The 18,831-nt window shown below is 46.0% G+C and overlaps 1 protein-coding gene across 1 annotated transcript; it reads left to right on the top strand.

Moving 5' to 3' along the window:
- The first annotated feature begins 3,732 nt into the window (after nucleotides 1-3,732).
- Nucleotides 3,733-18,071, top strand: LOC307246727 (DENN domain-containing protein 2A-like). The gene is made up of 20 exons (XM_080022723.1): nucleotides 3,733-3,938; nucleotides 5,540-5,611; nucleotides 6,394-7,527; nucleotides 7,733-7,830; nucleotides 8,480-8,574; nucleotides 8,811-9,008; nucleotides 9,374-9,467; nucleotides 9,574-9,624; nucleotides 10,649-10,851; nucleotides 11,548-11,657; nucleotides 12,094-12,163; nucleotides 12,663-12,740; nucleotides 13,079-13,219; nucleotides 13,679-13,827; nucleotides 14,520-14,697; nucleotides 15,096-15,137; nucleotides 15,253-15,361; nucleotides 15,523-15,792; nucleotides 17,217-17,303; nucleotides 17,547-18,071. Exons 2-20 carry the CDS (start codon nucleotides 5,550-5,552, stop codon nucleotides 17,576-17,578), a joined length of 3,201 nt encoding a protein of 1,066 aa, XP_079878849.1. The 5' UTR covers nucleotides 3,733-3,938; nucleotides 5,540-5,549; the 3' UTR covers nucleotides 17,579-18,071.
- Nucleotides 18,072-18,831: the final 760 nt, after the last annotated feature.

Raw genomic sequence — 18,831 nt, 5'->3', positions numbered from 1 at the left:
TTTTTTTATTCGTCACTTACATATACATACTTTCATACATATATTCAAGATTCAAGATTCAAGATTTTTTTATTCGTCCCTTACATATACATACTTTCATACATATATTCAAGAGTCAAGATTCAAGATTTTTTTTATTCGTCCCCTACATATACATACTTTCATACATATATTCAAGATTCAAGATTCAAGATTCAAGATTTTTTTTATTCGTCACTTACATATACATACTTTCATACATATATTCAAGATTCAAGATTCAAGATTCAAGATTTTTTTTATTCGTCACTTACATATACATACTTCCATACATATATTCAAGATTCAAGATTCAAGATTTTTTTATTCGTCCCTTACATATACATACTTTCATACATATATTCAAGATTCAAGATTCAAGATTCAAGATTTTTTTATTCGTCCCTTACATATACATACTTTCATACATATATTCAAGATTCAAGATTCAAGATTCAAGATTTTTTTATTCGTCCCTTACATATACATACTTTCATACATATATTCAAGATTCAAGAATCAAGATTCAAGATTTTTTTTATTCGTCCCCTACATATACATACTTTCATACATATATTCAAGATTCAAGATTCAAGATTTTTTATTCGTCACATACATATACATACTTTCATACATATATTCAAGATTCAAGATTCAAGATTTTTTATTCGTCACGTACATATACATACTTTTATACATATATTCAAGATTCAAGATTCAAGATTCAAGATTTTTTTATTCGTCCCTTACATATACATACTTTCATACATATATTCAAGATTCAAGATTCAAGATTCAAGATTTTTTTATTCGTCCCTTACATATACATACTTTCATACATATATTCAAGATTCAAGATTCAAGATTCAAGATTTTTTTATTCGTCCCTTACATATACATACTTTCATACATATATTCAAGATTCAAGATTCAAGATTCAAGATTTTTTTTATTCGTCACTTACATATACATACTTTCATACATATATTCAAGATTCAAGATTTTTTTATTCGTCACTTACATATACATACTTTCATACATATATTCAAGATTCAAGATTCAAGATTCAAGATTTTTTATTCGTCACATACATATACATACTTTCATACATATATTCAAGATTCGAGATTCAAGATTCAAGATTTTTTTATTCGTCACTTACATATACATACTTTCATACATATATTCAAGATTCAAGATTTTTTTTATTCGTCACTTACATATACATACTTTCATACATATATTCAAGATTCAAGATTCAAGATTCAAGATTTTTTATTCGTCACATACATATACATACTTTCATACATATATTCAAGATTCAAGATTCAAGATTCAAGATTTTTTATTCGTCACATACATATACATACTTTCATACATATATGCAGTGAAATGTAATGCAACGCACCCGGTGATAGCACACTATGTCCTAGGAAAAAAAAAAAAAAATTCTTTCTATTAGACCGACTCACTGACTCCTAAAACGTAATACAGTAAGTTGAATACTTATAGAATAAAATAAGAATATATAGAATAAAATACAATAAAAATGAAATGAAATAAAATGGAATAGATAGAGGGAATATGCCTATGCATATACAGATATGTGCATTAAAGTGGCATGTGAATTAAAGTGGCATGTGAATGTGAATAGGGTGAGGTAGTGTTTGGGATAATACAGCACAGTACACAACAGTACGGGGCAGCAATACGGCATCACGAACAACCCTGAACAGTGACACAGGATGCGGTACAGTATGCTACATACAGTACAGTAAGGTAGTGGAGCCTATGTGTGTGGCTCAGTGAGGACCCCTGGTGAGGTCATCAGATAATAATAATAATAATAATAATAATAATAATAATAAATAATAATAATAATTATTATTATTATTATAATAACACGTATTTGTAATATTTGACCTGCATATATGAATGCTGTCGGGGTCTCCTGCCCCTGCTGGGATCGGTGGCCCAAACGTACAAAAAAAAAACAGGGGGACGGGTGGACCCCGCAATCGAAATGCCACCAAGAGAAAACACACAAACTTGCATTTCAACTACGATCGAGTCAAACGGGATAGGGGGGGCAGACAGATTTAAAGCCGAGCTGAAAAGCGACGTTTTCAGCATTCGCGTGGAAACGCAGAACGCGCCTCTCGATTATAATTCGGTTGGGTTCCATGATTTAGAAGCATCAGCATGAGGCTGCCCCTCCAATCTTCTTTTGAATGTCTTCGGTACTGTTATATTATATAATGATAATTAGTTATATTATAATAATACACGTTTATATTATTATCATTATCATTATACATTATTCGGTGTAAAACAGCGCAATTTCCAGGTCAGTGCCATGCAGCGCTCACAGACACCGTGCCAAGATGGCGCCATTATCGACGCACCAAGACAGGTCCAACTACAGCAAAGTGTTCGGCAGCTGTCACTGGCAGCAACTGTCCAACCCAGCCCGCCGTTGGGCAGAGATCATCCTCAAAACCCGTAGCGGGAACCACACCTCGCACAGTCGTGCCAAACACCTCAAAGGGTTTTCGGGAGATTTCGAGATTTGAATTCAGCGTCAATTAAACCCAGGTAAGTGTGTGTGTGTGTGTGTGTGTGTGTGTGTGTGTGTGTGTGTGTGTGTGCGCGCGCGCACGATTATATTATCATAAGCATATGCACATGCACTTCATTTAAAAAAAAAAAAACATATATATATATTCCAAGTTTTTATTCTCCTTTCTCTTTTTGTGCACATAATACTCTCACCTTCTGTCCTTACTACTTGATCCTCGCTGAGCTGCTGTAACACCACTAATTTCCCACCCTGAGGATTAACACAGAACAATTTTTTTGATCTTATCCCAACTTATCTATCTTCATTTTTTTTTGTATTGAAAGTTTAAGTAAGTGACCATATACATGATGGTGTATAATCATCATCTGCTGTTCTTTAATAAAAGCAGTAGAGGAACATTTTTACATTTTTACTTTTAACTTTACTTACTACTTTAAAAGTTTACATTTGCATGGAATCTACAAAACTACTACTAGCCATTTTGGCTTGGTTGTAGGATAGTAATAAAAATAATTTAGTTTTGGCTTAGTATTGCTTACGTCATTGCCGTAGTTTACCACATCCGTGTCTCCCGAGGTGAAAACCCAAACAAAACAACATTAAACTAAACTAAACTCGACCAAAGCCAAGGCCAGGGAGAATGGACACAGCTGCCAATGCGACCGTGGCCCAGAAGCAGATGGCGTTAGAATTTGAGCGCAGATGGATTTTAGAGGGAAAAGATGTAACATGATGAGCTTTGAATGTGTCTCCCCCTCTGTTAAAGCTATTTATTTGCTCTCCTGGAAAACTTGATAGCTCTTTCATTAACTCCCCATGTACTTACAATTTGAATTTATATTGATAAATTAATACATACTGTGTGTATATATATATACAGTATATACAAACTGCATAGACTGTGTGTGTATATATATATATATATATATATACGCAGTATATTCTGACTGAGTCACAGAAAGATGCACCAACTGAGAGAGAGGCTCTCACATGGAGAGAGTCACAGAGGAACAGGAAGTCGGTCAGAAAGTGAGAATCACAGAGGGATGATGGAGGTGGGAAAAGGGGAAGGGAAAGCGAGCGGGGAGGGACTTTTCCTCTTTGGCTGTCGTTCCTTTCATTGAATCGGCCCGTCCCCGTCTGATGAGCCGTGCTGAGGCACGCGGGGATCCGGTCGCTCGGATTCAAAATGCGTGATTGCGGGTTGGTTGCGCTGGATACGAGCAAGACCGCAGCGGGGAATCAAGACACACCGATGGATAACGTGTTGAGGGTCTCCTCTTTTGCAATATGCCCTCAGTCCACCAGTGCACGCGTGGTATCTGGGCAACACAGAGAGGTAAGGGTTACATCTGCTTCACACCATTTAAAAGGCGTGTTGTGGGAATGCAAAAGCCTGTTCACTCTCTGTGTGTTTACGACGAGAAATTGTTTGTGGTTTCCCCAGGTTTCCTCATTCGGTTCATTTCTCACGCGACCGAACGCGCAAAAATGTATTAATGGTCTTCAGTGTTAAAGCCACGGTATGGTATTGAGCAAAACAATGAATTCTTCATTAGTGCTGTGATTTTTATTACGAGTAAACAATCTGTGAAGAGATAAATCATACAAAAAAATAACAATAAAAAGGTCGAGTTGGAAACTTATTTGATTTTAAGGAACCTTGCCAGGGAAACCCCTAACTCAAACAATCTTATTTAGGAAAAATAAACTACCCGAGGAGTGTTCGGTGATATATATAGCGAGCGAGGCCAAAGCGATGGAAACAAACAGTCCGGGATCTTGAAAACACAATGCACCATCTGAGCGGCCGCTGAACTGGGAGACATTGACCCCCCCCGGGGAGGCGAAAAAAGCAGGAGATAGTCGACGCGAAGATTGGAGAGGACGAGGAGAGAGCTGAAGGAGCGAAGATGAGGATGAGCTCAGAGGGGGAATGGGGGGAGAGAGGGAGACGCAGGGGAAAAGGGACGACGGCCGAGAAGGGAGAGGACGGCAGCCCGCACGCCGTTTGGCGGAGGCAGCCAAAACGCGGCGGCAAATGAGAAAACGATGGGGAAGGATGAAGAGACTCACTTGTTCATCCGGTTTGACCGGGGCACTTTAAAATGTCAAACGCATGAGGTCTGACAAGACGGCTGTCATGGTTTGCCTTGAGTCCGGACAGCTGGCTCCAAAGTACTTCACACGGTGAAAAACCCAGCCGCGGTGAATCAATAGCGGCACTCGCAATGGCGTCCGATTATATCAAGGAAATCAAACTTATGTTGTTTTAAAAAAAAAAAAAAAATTGAATTATTATTATTTTTACTTGATTTGAATTATTTAAACCTTAAAAAAAATATCCGACACAACATCCAGTGGTTAGTAACAATGCAGATTCCCAACTGGAATATCATACCAACTGGAAGGTGTATTTGCTAGAAAAACAGGTCAACTTGGAACCAATAACTCATGGTACAGTATATAACCCTTTTATTATAACATCTAATTGTACTAAATAATACATAATATCACACAATATCTGTAGAAACTTAACACATACAGAAAAAAATTCACAATTTATACCCATACCAATAATTGATCCTTGCATTTGTATATCCTGTATATTTCAGTTTTGTATTTTTCGACTCGCGTATATTTGGAAATTTTATCTTTTATATTTACTTGATTTTTTAATCTATGATATATAATTTCTATTTGTCTTTTCTCAGACTGTCAAGCTTTTTAAAAGTGCTACAGTAATCATCTGTAGACCAATTATCACCATGACATACTCCTCGTGCATGTTATTGCACCCGGCGGAATGAAGTCATTGTGATTGCGATTGGGGCTCCAACGTGACATAATCTGCAGTGATTGTCGTTTAAGGTCCAGTTGAAGTTGGGTATTCATTCTTTTCTCTTGGTTCCTCATTCTTTTCATACGTCTCTCTCCTAGGTGTACGTCGATGATGGCAGCTGTTAGAGGAACCGCCCCAGGCCAGGACTGTATTTACTCCACAGTCAACAGGTTGATAAGGCTCGTCGTCTCGCACAGAAATCAAACATTCTCTCATGGAGACCGTGGCTCAAACCGCGTCTCACGCGCACCCTCTCCGTGCATGAGAAACCATTAATGACATTAAAACCCGGTGACAAAAGCCAAAACGCACCCTATCTTTTAAGGAAATGCCACTAAAGGTCTTTCAACTCCGGGGTTACCATTTCCTCTTATTTATTTGTTAGAACAGAACAGTTTGATGAAGTGGGCCCCGCTCCAAATATGTGTTTATTTAGCGAAGCCGATGAGAAGGAGATGCTCGGTCATAGGCCTGTCTTCTGGTATTTACTCCCAGACTTGGAAAGGACAGTATGGATGGATTTTCCCACTGAGACCAGAAAAAGACCAAACCGTCCCCTAACTAATGGTCTCAGTGCCTGTCCTGACTGAAAGGACAGGAAACTCTGTTAGAATTTGGCTGCTTGGCATTTTGTCAGCCTGTTTGCCGTTGCTATTAATATTCCATATCACAAATGATATATGTGCTGCGTTTGTACATGAAGTTAGACTTCACTGGGACATTCGGAAAAATATTGTTTGCCATCCCATATACTGTAGATACGTAACCATCCCTCAGAATCCATCTGTCGTTTAGGGTTTTTTGACTTCAATTCATACTCAACTCAGAAACTGATACCTTTGATCTCATTACCTTCAACTACTTTGTGGGTTGCCCTAGTGCCGGTTTGAACGCTCACATACTCCCTATGTACACCCCCATCACATTTTAAAGGGCTGTTCTCGCATTTTAGGTTGAAGACGTGCGATCTTATAGGAGCGAGGGGAGACGTCGCTCCCGAGGAAGCGAGAGGAAGTGGCCAGGAGAAACAAGGGATATCCAAACTCCCCTTCACCCCGTTGGACAACCTCATCAACCAGTCCAGAGGATCGCCTACCATGGCCTACCGGAGGCCGACCTCCGACCTCCCCGGAAGAGGCAGCACCCTGTTAGCGGGGGCCAAGCCGCCCATGGGCCACAGGGCCAACATCAAGGAGAAGATATCACAGTGGGAGGGGAAGGAGTCCACTCAGGCGTCCGCCCCGTCAACCTCTCCGGGCCCGCAGAGCCGGTTAAAGGGGAGAGGCTCCGGGGCGAACGGCAACCACAATCCCACTGTCGACCTGAGAGGGGATTGTTTCGGGGTGGCCAACCCGCGGGGGAAGCAGAATCTCGGGAAAGAGAATGTAGGAAACGCTGGCGGCCCGAGGCCTTGCTCACCCGGAGAGCCCCTGACGCCGCAACCTGGCGGGCTTCAGAGGAGCGACAGCACGTCCAGCGAGGCCCAAGGACGGAAGGACCGCGGGGCAGTGGCTCAGAAAGAGAAGGAGGAAAATGGTCAGGGCGAGGATGGAAGACGCGGGGATTCAAGGCCTGGTTCACCGCTGGAAGCCGCGACACCGCCAAAGGGGACTTCGAGGAAAAGCAATGACCAGAGAGTAGGGGAACAAGGAAACAAGGAAAAGAGGGCGGTGTTCACGCTGTTTAGGAAGCTGGAGCAGGCCATGGGTGACAACCGCGGAAAAACCCCCTCGGAGCTCGGGAACTACTTCAGCCCGCCTTGCAAAGACACACGTCTGGGCTGCAAGATCAAGGAGTCGGACCCTGAAACCCGGCCCGGCGGTGACGCCAAGCCCGGAGCGGAGGGACGCCAGGGTCAGGAGAACGTATACACGGAGCCGGGCGCCCTCCCTATAAACCCGGTCCCGAAACCCCAGCGTACCTTCCAACACCCTGCCACGCGGACAGGGCGGAGCCAGAGGCACGGGAAAGGCCGGAGGAACCTCCCCCCGCTGCCCTCCGTCTCTCCTCCACCCTCCCTGTCTCCGCCTACACCTGGAACCCACAGGAGGCCCGGGGGGGACAGGCTGCGAGACACAGTGAAGCGGTACGGCCTGAAAAAACCGAACTTACTGCTTCCTCCATCTAGCACTCACCGTAACTTCATTCATATGTCTCGTCTCATATCGAGCTGCGCCGCAGAGATCACATAAGAAGTGGTGTAATTCATACAAATCAAATGACAGCCCTATGTATATATTAACCTTTTTTTTTTTTATATCTAATATCCTTTTCCCCCCCGCACATTTCAGGAAATCCTTCGAGTTCGAGGACCTACCGGTCTCTCACAGTCAGTTATTGAGCTCCGTCTCTCGCCGTCTTTCTCAGGACCATCACTATGAAGACATAGGTCAGAGACGTCCTCCTCTATTCCGCTCTCCTGGGACCTTCGTTGTTCTTGTGAATGTCGTTTTTTATTTAGTGGACCGGTTTCTTTGTCATTCAATTTGTGTCAGGGATTCAATTAACACCCCGTGATATGCTATCATGAAAACATACAATGCTGTGGGAACTTTGACCTTCTATGAGGGGATTTATTGTGAGGTGCTTTGATATTATAAATTAATTAAATTAATAATTGATTCAAGTGGAATGGGTTTTTATTAAACACGACAGCCTAGATTACAAAGTAAGAGCCTGAAAGGGTATATACAATAGTACACACTTAAAGCCAGGTGAGACACCCACTCCATCCTTCCGTTCCCCAAATTCCTTCAAGTGGATTTTATTTTTATTATTATTATTTGTTCGGTGGCCAGAGACATCGGAAACCAGCGAGTTTCATTACTTTTCAAACAGAACTGAAGCAAAACCAAAGCTATCCATCAACTTTCGGTCACTGTCCTGGAAAAAAAAAAAAAAAAAGCACAAGGACCCTTGAAGTCCTCCAAGTCCACCGACCCAACTTTGAGAACAGCTGTACAGCTTTATGACGCATAAAAATAGAAAGAGGGGTTAATGAATCTGAGCTGAACATTGCCATCTTTGGTCCTCCGCAGACTCGTCAAAGGAGAATCCATATGAGGACATCGAGGTGGACAGCCAGTGCTCCCAGCAGTCTGTGCCCTCCTCTCCTGGTGCAGATACCAACAAGGTTAAATGCATGTGCATGTTCTGAATTTACAGGGCTATCACGGTGCAACACCTATTAAGCGCATAACTTTGGAAATGAAACAAATCACATTGCATTGGACATTGAACGCTGGATGCATTTTCTTCAATGGAGCAAATACGAAATATGATACTGTGACCCATTTTCACCCTATCGACACCCGATTGGGATTTTTATTTTTATTTTTTATTTTTTTGGGGGGGTTGCCTTCCCTTCAGGTGTCGAGGCCCGGCTTCTTCAGACAGAATTCCGGCCGGGCTTTCAAGCTGGCGGACCTGCGAAGGTCCCACCACCAGCCCCACGGAGGCGTGTCTTCCCCGCCGCAGCTCAGCCCGCCCGCCACCCCGGCCGGCCCGGACCACGGCGTCTGGCTGCCCGGGGAGCCCTGCGCCAGAACCTTTCGCAGGATCCCCACGGTGGGTGTGCCTTATTAAATCAATGAAAACAACACTTTTGAAATTTTTATTACTATTATTTTTTCATCGGCGAGCCGGTGTTTCTGAACCTTTTCCGAACTGTTCAATCCGTTTTCTCAATGGTTTTACTTCACCATGCAGCACCTACGTGACACCAAAATAGGTCATATTGAGAAACTGATGTTACACAGTACATTTGTGCTTATTGCATAATGCTGGAAAATCTGTCAAATCGCTGATAATGTCGGTAGTGTAATTCTAAATTTCTATCTGGAGTCTAAATGTGTCCAGCTCCCCAAGGCAGACTTTGTTAGTGCTACCCGTTGACGTTTAAGTGAGACACGCATGTGACATCGTATCGTCAGGTTGTACTGAAGATCAACAGCATTTTCGAGGCTCGGATCGGAAAGAAACACCTGAGGAGGGTCTATCACTACGCTGAGACCAGCTCAGGCAGAGGTGAGAGCACCTCCCTCCGCATTTCCCCCGCTTCCGTCAGCTACGAAGCTTTTACAGCTGCTCGGGATAACTGGCTCCTAATTCTCTCATTCTCCTCGCGCTGCAGTGACGGATGAAAACAGCGACTCAGAGAGCGAGGTGGAAGAGAGAACCAGAGGTACGACGTCCCCGCCGCTCTGCAGATGTGGGATTCACGCCGGATCTGCAGCATCAATCCGAAAAATGTTGACCGCTCGGCATGGGAGGGATTGTCGTTTCCTTTGACCTTTAGACGGATTTGGGGTGTTTTGGGTTTTTTTTGTCAATCATTTACAGATGACGATGATGATTTACGTAGAGGGATAATCACGTGAATCAAGTTACTCCTAAATGAACTAAACTTTCCTCAAGACATTTTCTCCTTTCTCCTATAGACCCAGACGCACTTTATATTCACGATTCAAGAGGTTTATTTGTCACATACATATACATACTTTCATACATATATGCAGGGAAATGTCTTTGCAACGCACTCGGAGATTATGCACAATAGTTACTAAAACCGAACATAATGGGCAACTAACTGAAACTACATGATTCCTAAAACGATATGCAGTTAGTGAATTTTTTTTCCCACCATCTCTGTTCTGCCTTAAATATAGACAACGTACTGTTTCCTATTACGCAGCTGCAGGAATTAACAGTTGAGAAACATTGACAAACGTACCACTCTGCTGCAGCTTCTCACTGCGCCCCAATGCAATCCAATGGGGCAAAGGTTCAAGCCTCAAAAAAAACCCCAGAAAACAAAAAACAAGTTCAACCGTCTCGAAAACGCAGAGTTCGCGATGTCGTCAGACGCGGTTGAAAACGGAACATTTGATCAGGTTTATTGACCCTGTTGCGCCGCCGCGAATCAGCTCCTTTGGCACCAGAAACAGGAAGTCGTGCCGCTTCCTACCGCCGGCGTACTCGAGCCGACGTTGCGCTTTCGATGTACGCTGGCAACGTCCAAGGACTAGTTCAAAATAAAATGTGACCGTACTGTTGCTGAAAAGACGTACAAAAAAAATACACCGAGACACTAGAATACGAGTTTCCAGTTTGGAGATTTAATGTCTGCCCCCATCTCGGACTGTATCCAACGGTTTGCTTGTGAGTTGGGCTTTGCGTTGCCTCATACCTCCGCTCCGTTCTCCCAGTTCAGCAGCAGCGTCTGGCGTCCGTTCAGTCCATTCTGAGCCAGCCCAACCAGAGCCAGCGCCCCTACGGCAGCCCGGGCCAGGGGCCGAAGCAGGAGCTGCTCCAGCGCCAGCTCTTCGAGTACTTCCTGGTGGTGTCGCTGCAGAAGGCCAAGGCCGGCGCCCCCTACCTGCCGGAGGTCACGCAGCACTTCCCGCTCAAGGTTAGAGAAACGGAGAAGTGCACTTCAACATTCAAGAAGATTCAAAAGAAGAGTTTATTCGTCACATAAATATACATACTTTCATACATATATGCGGTGAAATGTAATGCAACACACAATTGATTACACACAATATGTCCTTGAAAAAATTTCTTTCTACTAAGCCAACTAACTGATTCCTAAAACGTAATACAGTAAGTAGAATAAAATAAAAATATATAGAATAAGATAAAATATAATAGAATAAAATAAAATGGAATAGATAAAGGGAATAGGCTTACGTATATGGGATAGACTTATGTATATTAGATAGGCAATTTTGTATTTACAGATATATGCATTAAAGTGGCATTTCTCATTAAATAAGCGATCCTGTTTTTACACTGACGTGTCAAACATGGCAACCCTGCCGTCTAGATCCACGGAGGCGATAGTAAAGAGGGAAAAAAAACCGCTGTAAATATAGGATTTCCAACAGTATTTACCTGATGATCGACCGTTGAGGCTCCTGGACGTATAGCTGAACAAGCGGTATAATTGGACTTCGGAAATAAATCTCTGTAACCTAAATTCCGAAAGGCAGCATATGCATACTATACATCTCAGTTATCTAGAGCCAGAGATTCAACATCCTCCCTCTAAAATGGATCAAGAATGACAATTTATTTTTCTTTTTTCGCTTGGCTCGTGGCGAAGCTTGAGCGCAGCTTCAAGTTCATGAGGGAGACGGAGGACCAGCTGAGGATCATTCCCCAATTCTGCTTCCCCGATGCAAAGGACTGGGAGCCGGTGGAGAACTACCCCAGGTGAGGGCCGACCCCTCCGACACTCCGTGTCACTCTGCCGTAACGGGAAACGGCCACACGCGCGTAGAGGAGCACGTATACATCGCGCAAATACAGTGAATGGCTGTTTATTATCAGGCCCAGCTAAAATAATGTAGGACATGTCAAATATGGGATTTCTTCAGAAAAGAATCTCACGGATTACCACTTTAATGTGCTTTTATTTAGACTTGACCGTATATGTTGCACACAACTTTAACGACATATAAGGGGTAATTGTGAAATATACGGCTGGAATTACAACGGCTCTTTGAATACTATAGGTGTGGGAATGTATGCACGGAGGGGTCATGGACAAGCTCTCGTCCAATTATAATAATGAGTTGAAAATACAAATACGTTCAAAATAAAAATAATTGTTTGTTCACTTTTGTTTGTTTGGATTCCCCTTCCGCAGCGAGATGTTCTCCTTTGTTTTGACTGGCGAGGATGGCAGCAGGAGGTTCGGATACTGTCGTCGCTTGCTGGTAAATAGAAAATCAAGCAGAATAAATAGATGGGGTGCACACGTATTTAGCCCCACGCAGGGAGCGGCTACTGAACAGGAAGCGGTCGAATACCCTGATGTCAGCTGAGCAAATAAGCGTTCCAAAATAGTCAGACGGCTTGTGGGAAAACAGCCACTCTCAAGAGTCGCAGAGGAAGTGTGTGAGGCTGAGAATGTGCGTGTGTGTGTGTGTGTGCGCGCGTGCGCGCGTGCATGCGTGGGTGTGTGCTTGTGTGTGTGTGGATGGGTGTGCGTGTGTGTGTGTGCGTGCGGGTATTAAGCTTGAATGAGTGTCCACATATGCATGTCTGTGTGCATGCTGGGTGTTTCGCCGATGGCGATATGAGAACATTTCATAGGTCTCGGTTTTTGGAGTGGCACTGGGCCGGGAAGGCTCCACTGAACGTGTAAGTTCCTCAATTTACCCCCGGGGTTTCATCTTATCTCATCTTGTCTTATCTGGATCTCCTTCTCCCTAGCCCAGTGGAAGAGGGAAGCGCCTTCCGGAGGTCTATTGCATCGTTAGTCACCTCGGCTGCTTCAACCTTTTCTCCAAGGTGACAGACACACGCCTTATGTTGGCGTAGGATTAGGGCTGGGCGATATTGACAAAAATCAAATATCGCAGTGTTTTTCACCGACTACCTCAATGTCGATAACTCGACCATATTTTGGGTACGGCTATTGGTGCTTTTATAAGCTGTATTTACACAAAATGTATGACCGAGCCGGTAGAGGCGTTGATTTTAATGTAATTCAGCCTTTAAGACAATATTTTTCTATATCACAATCTTACAATAACCAAGATCCTAGACTATATCTAGTGTCATATCATGATATCAATATTATATTGATATATTGCGTGCGTGCGTGCGTGCGTGTTGGTGTGGCCCAGGTGCTGGACGAGGTGGAGAGGCGAAGGGCTTTGTCTCCGGCTCTTGTGCAGCCCTTCATGAGAGCCATCATGGAGGCCCAGTTTCCCGCTCCGGGCAGAACAATCACCATCAAAACCTTCCTCCCCGGATCAGGCACCGAGGTGAGTGCACGTCGGTCGCGATGGAGCCGTGCGGAAACGCCCGCCCCCCCCGGGGTTTTTTAACAATGTTTTCCTCCGTATTCACGAGGAGCGCGGCGTGTTCCTTCCACTGCTCTCCTCTGCCTCTCTCCCCCTTTTTGTGCCTTTGTAAGTTGTTGAGTGTAGTTGCGGCGCAGGGCACGTTCTTCTCTGCTCAGCAGGAAGAGCACAACTCAGCTCTTATACTAAAATAGAGTATAAGTATAAATGACCCAAAACAGGAATTCCAAAACCGGGGTCCAGGGCCCCTCGGGGGTCCGTGAAGGAATTGCAAGGGGTCTGCAGCTAAATATATACTCGGTATATTTGTGTTGCACGTATATATTGTGGGACAGCAGTGAATGTAGCGGAGTAAAAAGTAGGATACTCTGAAGTCCCCTTAAAATCTCAAGACTCAAGGACGGAATCCAACCCCCCCAGGTGATGGAGCTGTGTCGACCCTCCGACTCGCGCCTGGAGCACGTGGACTTTGAGTGCCTCTTCTCCTGCCTGAGCCTCCGGCTCCTCCTCAGGGTCCTGGGCTCGCTGCTGCTGGAGCGCCGTGTGATCTTCATCGCCGACAAGCTCAGGTGGGCCTCATGTCCGCGTCCTCGTCCCGCGATAGGCAGCCTCTGTTAGGATCCGGAGTCGGACGTCCGACGCTGCGGAAAAACGCAGAACGCTCGCGCCGCGCCACCGTCGTCGCGCTGTACGCGTGGGTGGTCTCGGAGCTGCCGCATTCCTTTCTCGCCGGAATACACACACGGAATCCGAGATACAGTGCCGGGAGATAATCTGAGGGCGGCCTGCCGTTGAATAGACAGTGTGTGTGTGTGTGTGTGTGTGTGTGTGTGTGTGTGTGTGTGTGTGTGTGTGTGTGTGTGTGTGTATGTGTGTGTGTGTGTGTGTGCCGGCAGTATTAGTGCTTTATGTAGAATGTGGGTATGTGTGAGAACATAGCGCCATCATGTGGTGGGAACAGCTACACAGTATCAGTCGAGCCATATCCGTTAAGAACCATGTTAATCCCAGCAAAGCGAAGTTCTCGAGGTTATTAACAGGCTATGATGAGCTTGAAGGTTGAACGCAATAGGTACTGAATCCCCGGATTGCAATGCAATACGCTGAACGCACGCAAGGCCGTACGATGTGTTTTGTAGCACCGTTCGGGTTTTACTTCCTGTTTATCCGTCTGTCGTACCTCTCTTTAGCCGATCAGCGAAGTGCAGTCAAACCCCCATCTTTTCCCTTCTCCAGTCGTGCTCCCTCTCCTCCTTTGCAGCACGCTGTCCCAGTGCTGCCACGCGGTGGTGGCCCTGCTCTACCCCTTTGTGTGGCAGCACACCTACATCCCCGTGCTCCCCTCCGCCATGCTGGACATCGTCTGCACCCCTACCCCGTTCCTGGTGGGCCTGCTGTCCGGCTCCCTGCCCCAGCTCACCGAGCTGCCCCTGGAGGAGGTCGGTGGGAAAATAGCGTGTTCGACGTTAAACTAGGCTTTTCTGTGAAAGGGTGAGATTTTATTTATTTGGTTTTTTTTGGAGCGTACCGCCCTGCTGTAGCTTCTCACTGCACGTCAATCCGGTCCAACGGGGCTGGAAACAGGAAGCCAGTCGGACAGTCAGAGAGTCTTTATACCGAAAAAATAAATGCTCGTAAACGCCGCATTCTATCGGGTGTTTCCAGGGTCCACTCTTTTGCTCTTCCACAAATGAGCTCGTCCGTGCAATTGTAAGCCTCTGGAAGTGGAGGTCGCGCCTCTTCAGTGACGGGAACCGACGTTTTGATGAGGCCTGTTTGAAAGAAGCCACCATACCCGTCAAGTCAAGCTTATGTTTTTTTTCTTCCACGCGTGTAGGTTCTGGTTGTGGATCTGGGAAAAAGTCGCTTCCTTAGACAGGTGAGTCCTGCGGAGATGTGTATCTGCTGTGCGTGTGTGTGTGTGCGTGCGTGCGTGCGTGCGTGCGTGTTAAATATTCACACCGCATGTGACGGCTGTAATTTCACCCATGCAGTTGGACGACGAGGACTCCATCATTCCTGCCAAGCTGCAGTCAGCCCTGGAGGTGGTGCTGGAGCGGAGGCGAGAGCTCGCCAACGAGAGAGGAGGAGATTCCCCCGGCGGTGAGGAATCAACACGGTGGCGTCAGGGTCTTGACGCACCGCGTTCCGTCCCCGGTTCTTTCGGTTCGACAGCAGTCGGCCTCCCCCCGCGCGAGCACAAAAGCCACAATCGTCAGGACGTGATATTTTTTGTGAAATCCTCCTCCTCCTCCTCCTCCCAGACGCCGACTGCCTCAGCACCGTGGTGTCCGAGGCCTTCGTCCGCTTCTTCGTGGAGCTGGTGGGCCACTACCCGCTCTTCGTCCTGAGCGACCGGGAGGACGGCTACTCCTCCTCCTCCTCCTCGCCGCTCCTCTGCTCCTTCCAGCACCAGGGCTTCCGCAAGGCCGTGCCCTCCAAGAGCGTGCGGCGCTTCCTGGAGGTCTTCATGGAGACCCAGATGTTCGGCTGGTTCATCCAGGAGAGGGAGCTCCACCGGCAGGCCTTCCGAGGTACCCTTCGCCGACCCCACCCGGCCCGGAGGGTGGCACCTCCCCCGCTGCCCCGCGTTCAGGCCCTGGAGCGGGGTTGATATCCGAGGGTCATTTCGGACCAACCCCCGCTGCGCTATTTTGGATGAGGCTGAGGAGTGGGGAGTTGAGGAGGGGGCACGGCTGGATTCAGGGACACGCACAGAGGGAGAGGGAGAGAGAGAGAGAGAGAGAGAGAGAGAGAGAGAGAGAGAGAGAGAGAGAGAGAGAGAGAGACACCCAAAGTGTCGTCCTGCATCAGCATCCTCCCCCGAGCGCTTTGTGCTCATTTCAACCGGTAGAGGGCACCGACGAGCCACACTCGGAATGCAGAATTAATCATCGTTTCGAAGATGGAATCATGTTTTTTTATAGGACGCGTACAAACGTGTTATCAGCTCAAAAGCAGTGTGTGATTTTATATTTATCAAAAAAAGCTATAAAAAAAAAAAAAATCGAATTTATTATTCCCAAAACTGCAAAGCTGTTTTTTTTTTTTTTTTCTGTCCGGCTGTATCCATCTGGCTTGCTCTTTTCTTTTGCTTTCTTTCATTCTCTTGTGCTGTCAATCATGCTCTCTCTCTCTCTCTCTCTCTCTCTCTTGCTCTCTCTCTCTCTCTCTCTCTTGCTCTCTCTCTCTCTCTCTCTCTCTCGCCCATTGTCTCTCTTTTACACTTTACACACACGTTACTCTTCACCTCTCTCTCTCTCTCTCTCGCCCATTGTCTCTCTTTTACACTTTACACACACGTTACTCTTTATTGCTCTCCCTCTCTCTCTCTCTCTCTCTCTCTTGCTCTCTCTCTCTCTCTCTCTCTCTGTCTCTCTCTCGCCCATTGTCTCTCTTTTACACTTTACACACACGTTTCTCTTCATCTCTCTCTCTCTCTCTCTCTGTCTCTCTCTCGCCCATTGTCTCTCTTTTACACTTTACACACACGTTTCTCTTCATCTCTCTCTCTCTCTCTCTCTGTCTCTCTCTCGCCCATTGTCTCTCTTTTACACTTTACACACACGTTACTCTTCACCTCTCTCTCTCTCTCTCTCTCTCGCCCATTGTCTCTCTTTTACACTTTACACACACGTTACTCTTTATTGCTCTCCCTCTCTCTCTCTCTCTCTCTCTCTCTCTCTCTCTCTCTTGCTCTCTCTCTCTCTCTCTCTCTGTCTCTCTCTCGCCCATTGTCTCTCTTTTACACTTTACACACACGTTACTCTTCACCTCTCTCTCTCTCTCTCTGTCTCTCTCTCGCCCATTGTCTCTCTTTTACACTTTACACACACGTTACTCTTCACCTCTCTCTCTCTCTCTCTCTCGCCCATTGTCTCTCTTTTACACTTTACACACACGTTACTCTTTATTGCTCTCCCTCTCTCTCTCTCTCTCTCTCTCTCTCTATCTCCAGGCCTCTTTGAAGTGAGGGTGCAGGAGTACCTGGACTCCATCCACGACAACGAACACCGCAGGGTCAACAGGTTTCTCAAAGGTTTGGGTAAGTGTTAACACACACACACACACACACACACACACACACACTCTCTCTCTCTCTCTCTCTCTCTCTCTCTCCGCTCTCTCTCTCTTGCTCTCTCTCTCTCTCTCCCCGAATAACACCAAACACGTGAGGCAACTCTCCCTCGGTCCAAAACCTTTTTTTTTTTTTTATTGTGTTGTTTTTTTTTTCTTTTTATGTTTTGTTTGTTTTTCTTTTAATGAATCTTTTACCACGATGTTCTAGGAAATAAAATGAAGTTCCTCTCCAAGAAATGACGTCATCTCGCCGGAGAAGAAACTTAAAACAAAAGGGAAGAGGAGCGCGGCTTCAGGTGCCGACACCTTTGGAGCTGAAAGCCCACGGCTCATCATTTCAGCTCAGCGTCGACCCGCTGGTCGGTTTTGGAAAAGTGACATGAGGATTAAACTTGTCGGTTGTCCGTCTGTTTCTGAGGCCCTGCTCGGGTGGAGCTCGGGGGAAATCACTGAGTTTGCAAGGCGGATCGTGTAAAAAAATAAAAAAAAAGCATTTATTTTAGGATTCATTCATTCAAGGTCGGTCGATCTACTATCGACGCTATTTAGATTTTTTTTTTTGTTGTTGTGTGAGTGTATATTTTATTGTATCTCGGGATGAGGTATTATGGATCTGTGTTGTTTTTCTGCTAAGCAACACTGACTGCAAGTGACCTTGGAAACAAAACGGCTGCAGTGCTTCGTAGCTCCACTCGGGGGCAGTGGAAGGTTTGAACTGACTGTATCTGTCATGGCGCACCAAATAAACAAATTGGATATAATCAACGAATATGGAGATGATGCGTAATTGATTCCCGCCTGCACGGCGGTTTAACCAGCCAGCGCCGGGGATGAAACGGGCGTCTGTGTCTTCAAAGCCCGTCATGCCCACAACGCAGCCATGCCCCGCCATGCGGTACGATTTTGGCGATCGCCGCCGAGCGCCCGTACGCCTGCATGGTTACGGAAGCTCCAAATGTTTTGTTTTGTTTTTTAAAACAAACAAACAAACAAACAAACAAACAAACAAACAAACACGGGGCCCCGAGGGGAGGGACGGCGCTCGGAATGCGGGTGAGTAATGCCGGTTCCAGCCGGCGTAACAGTGACTTGGTGTCCGGGGGTGATTCGCGGGCCCTTTGCAACGAGGAGAACGTACAGGACACAGGCGGCTCGGGGCCCCCGGCGGGTTCCCGGGCCCTGACTCATGCAAAAGCGGTGAGGGGCGGCGCGCCTTCGTCTGCTCGGGACAGACAACACCGGTGTAAATAAGAAGTAAGTGCTTCCGCGGGGCAATAAGTCACCCAGCGAGGCTTTAAATATGGAGAATGCTCCATGTGCACCCACGGTCCGGGTGTAATGGGCTGTGTGTAAAGCGGCACCATGGACCCGACCCGAGTCACGACCCGCCAGGGCTCCGGGGTTCGCACACACGCACCCACCCGTCGCAGTTTGGGGCGAACGTTCGCACGACCGCCACGCACGCCCGCACCCACCCACACCAGCGGGACCAT

This window comes from Zeus faber, assembly GCF_960531495.2.
Source record: "Zeus faber genome assembly, chromosome: 21".
In the NCBI taxonomy this organism is placed as follows: domain Eukaryota; kingdom Metazoa; phylum Chordata; class Actinopteri; order Zeiformes; family Zeidae; genus Zeus; species Zeus faber.
This window is presented reverse-complemented; position numbering and strand designations above follow the sequence as displayed.

Coding starts and splice junctions, on each gene's coding strand:
- LOC307246727 (XM_080022723.1), top strand. CDS start 5,550: ATGATGGCAGCTGTTAGAGGAACCGCCCCAGGCCAGGACTGTATTTAC. Junction 7,528..7,732: donor CTGCGAGACACAGTGAAGCG/GTACGGCCTGAA, acceptor CGCACATTTCAG/GAAATCCTTCGAGTTCGAGG. Junction 10,852..11,547: donor CGCAGCACTTCCCGCTCAAG/GTTAGAGAAACG, acceptor CTCGTGGCGAAG/CTTGAGCGCAGCTTCAAGTT.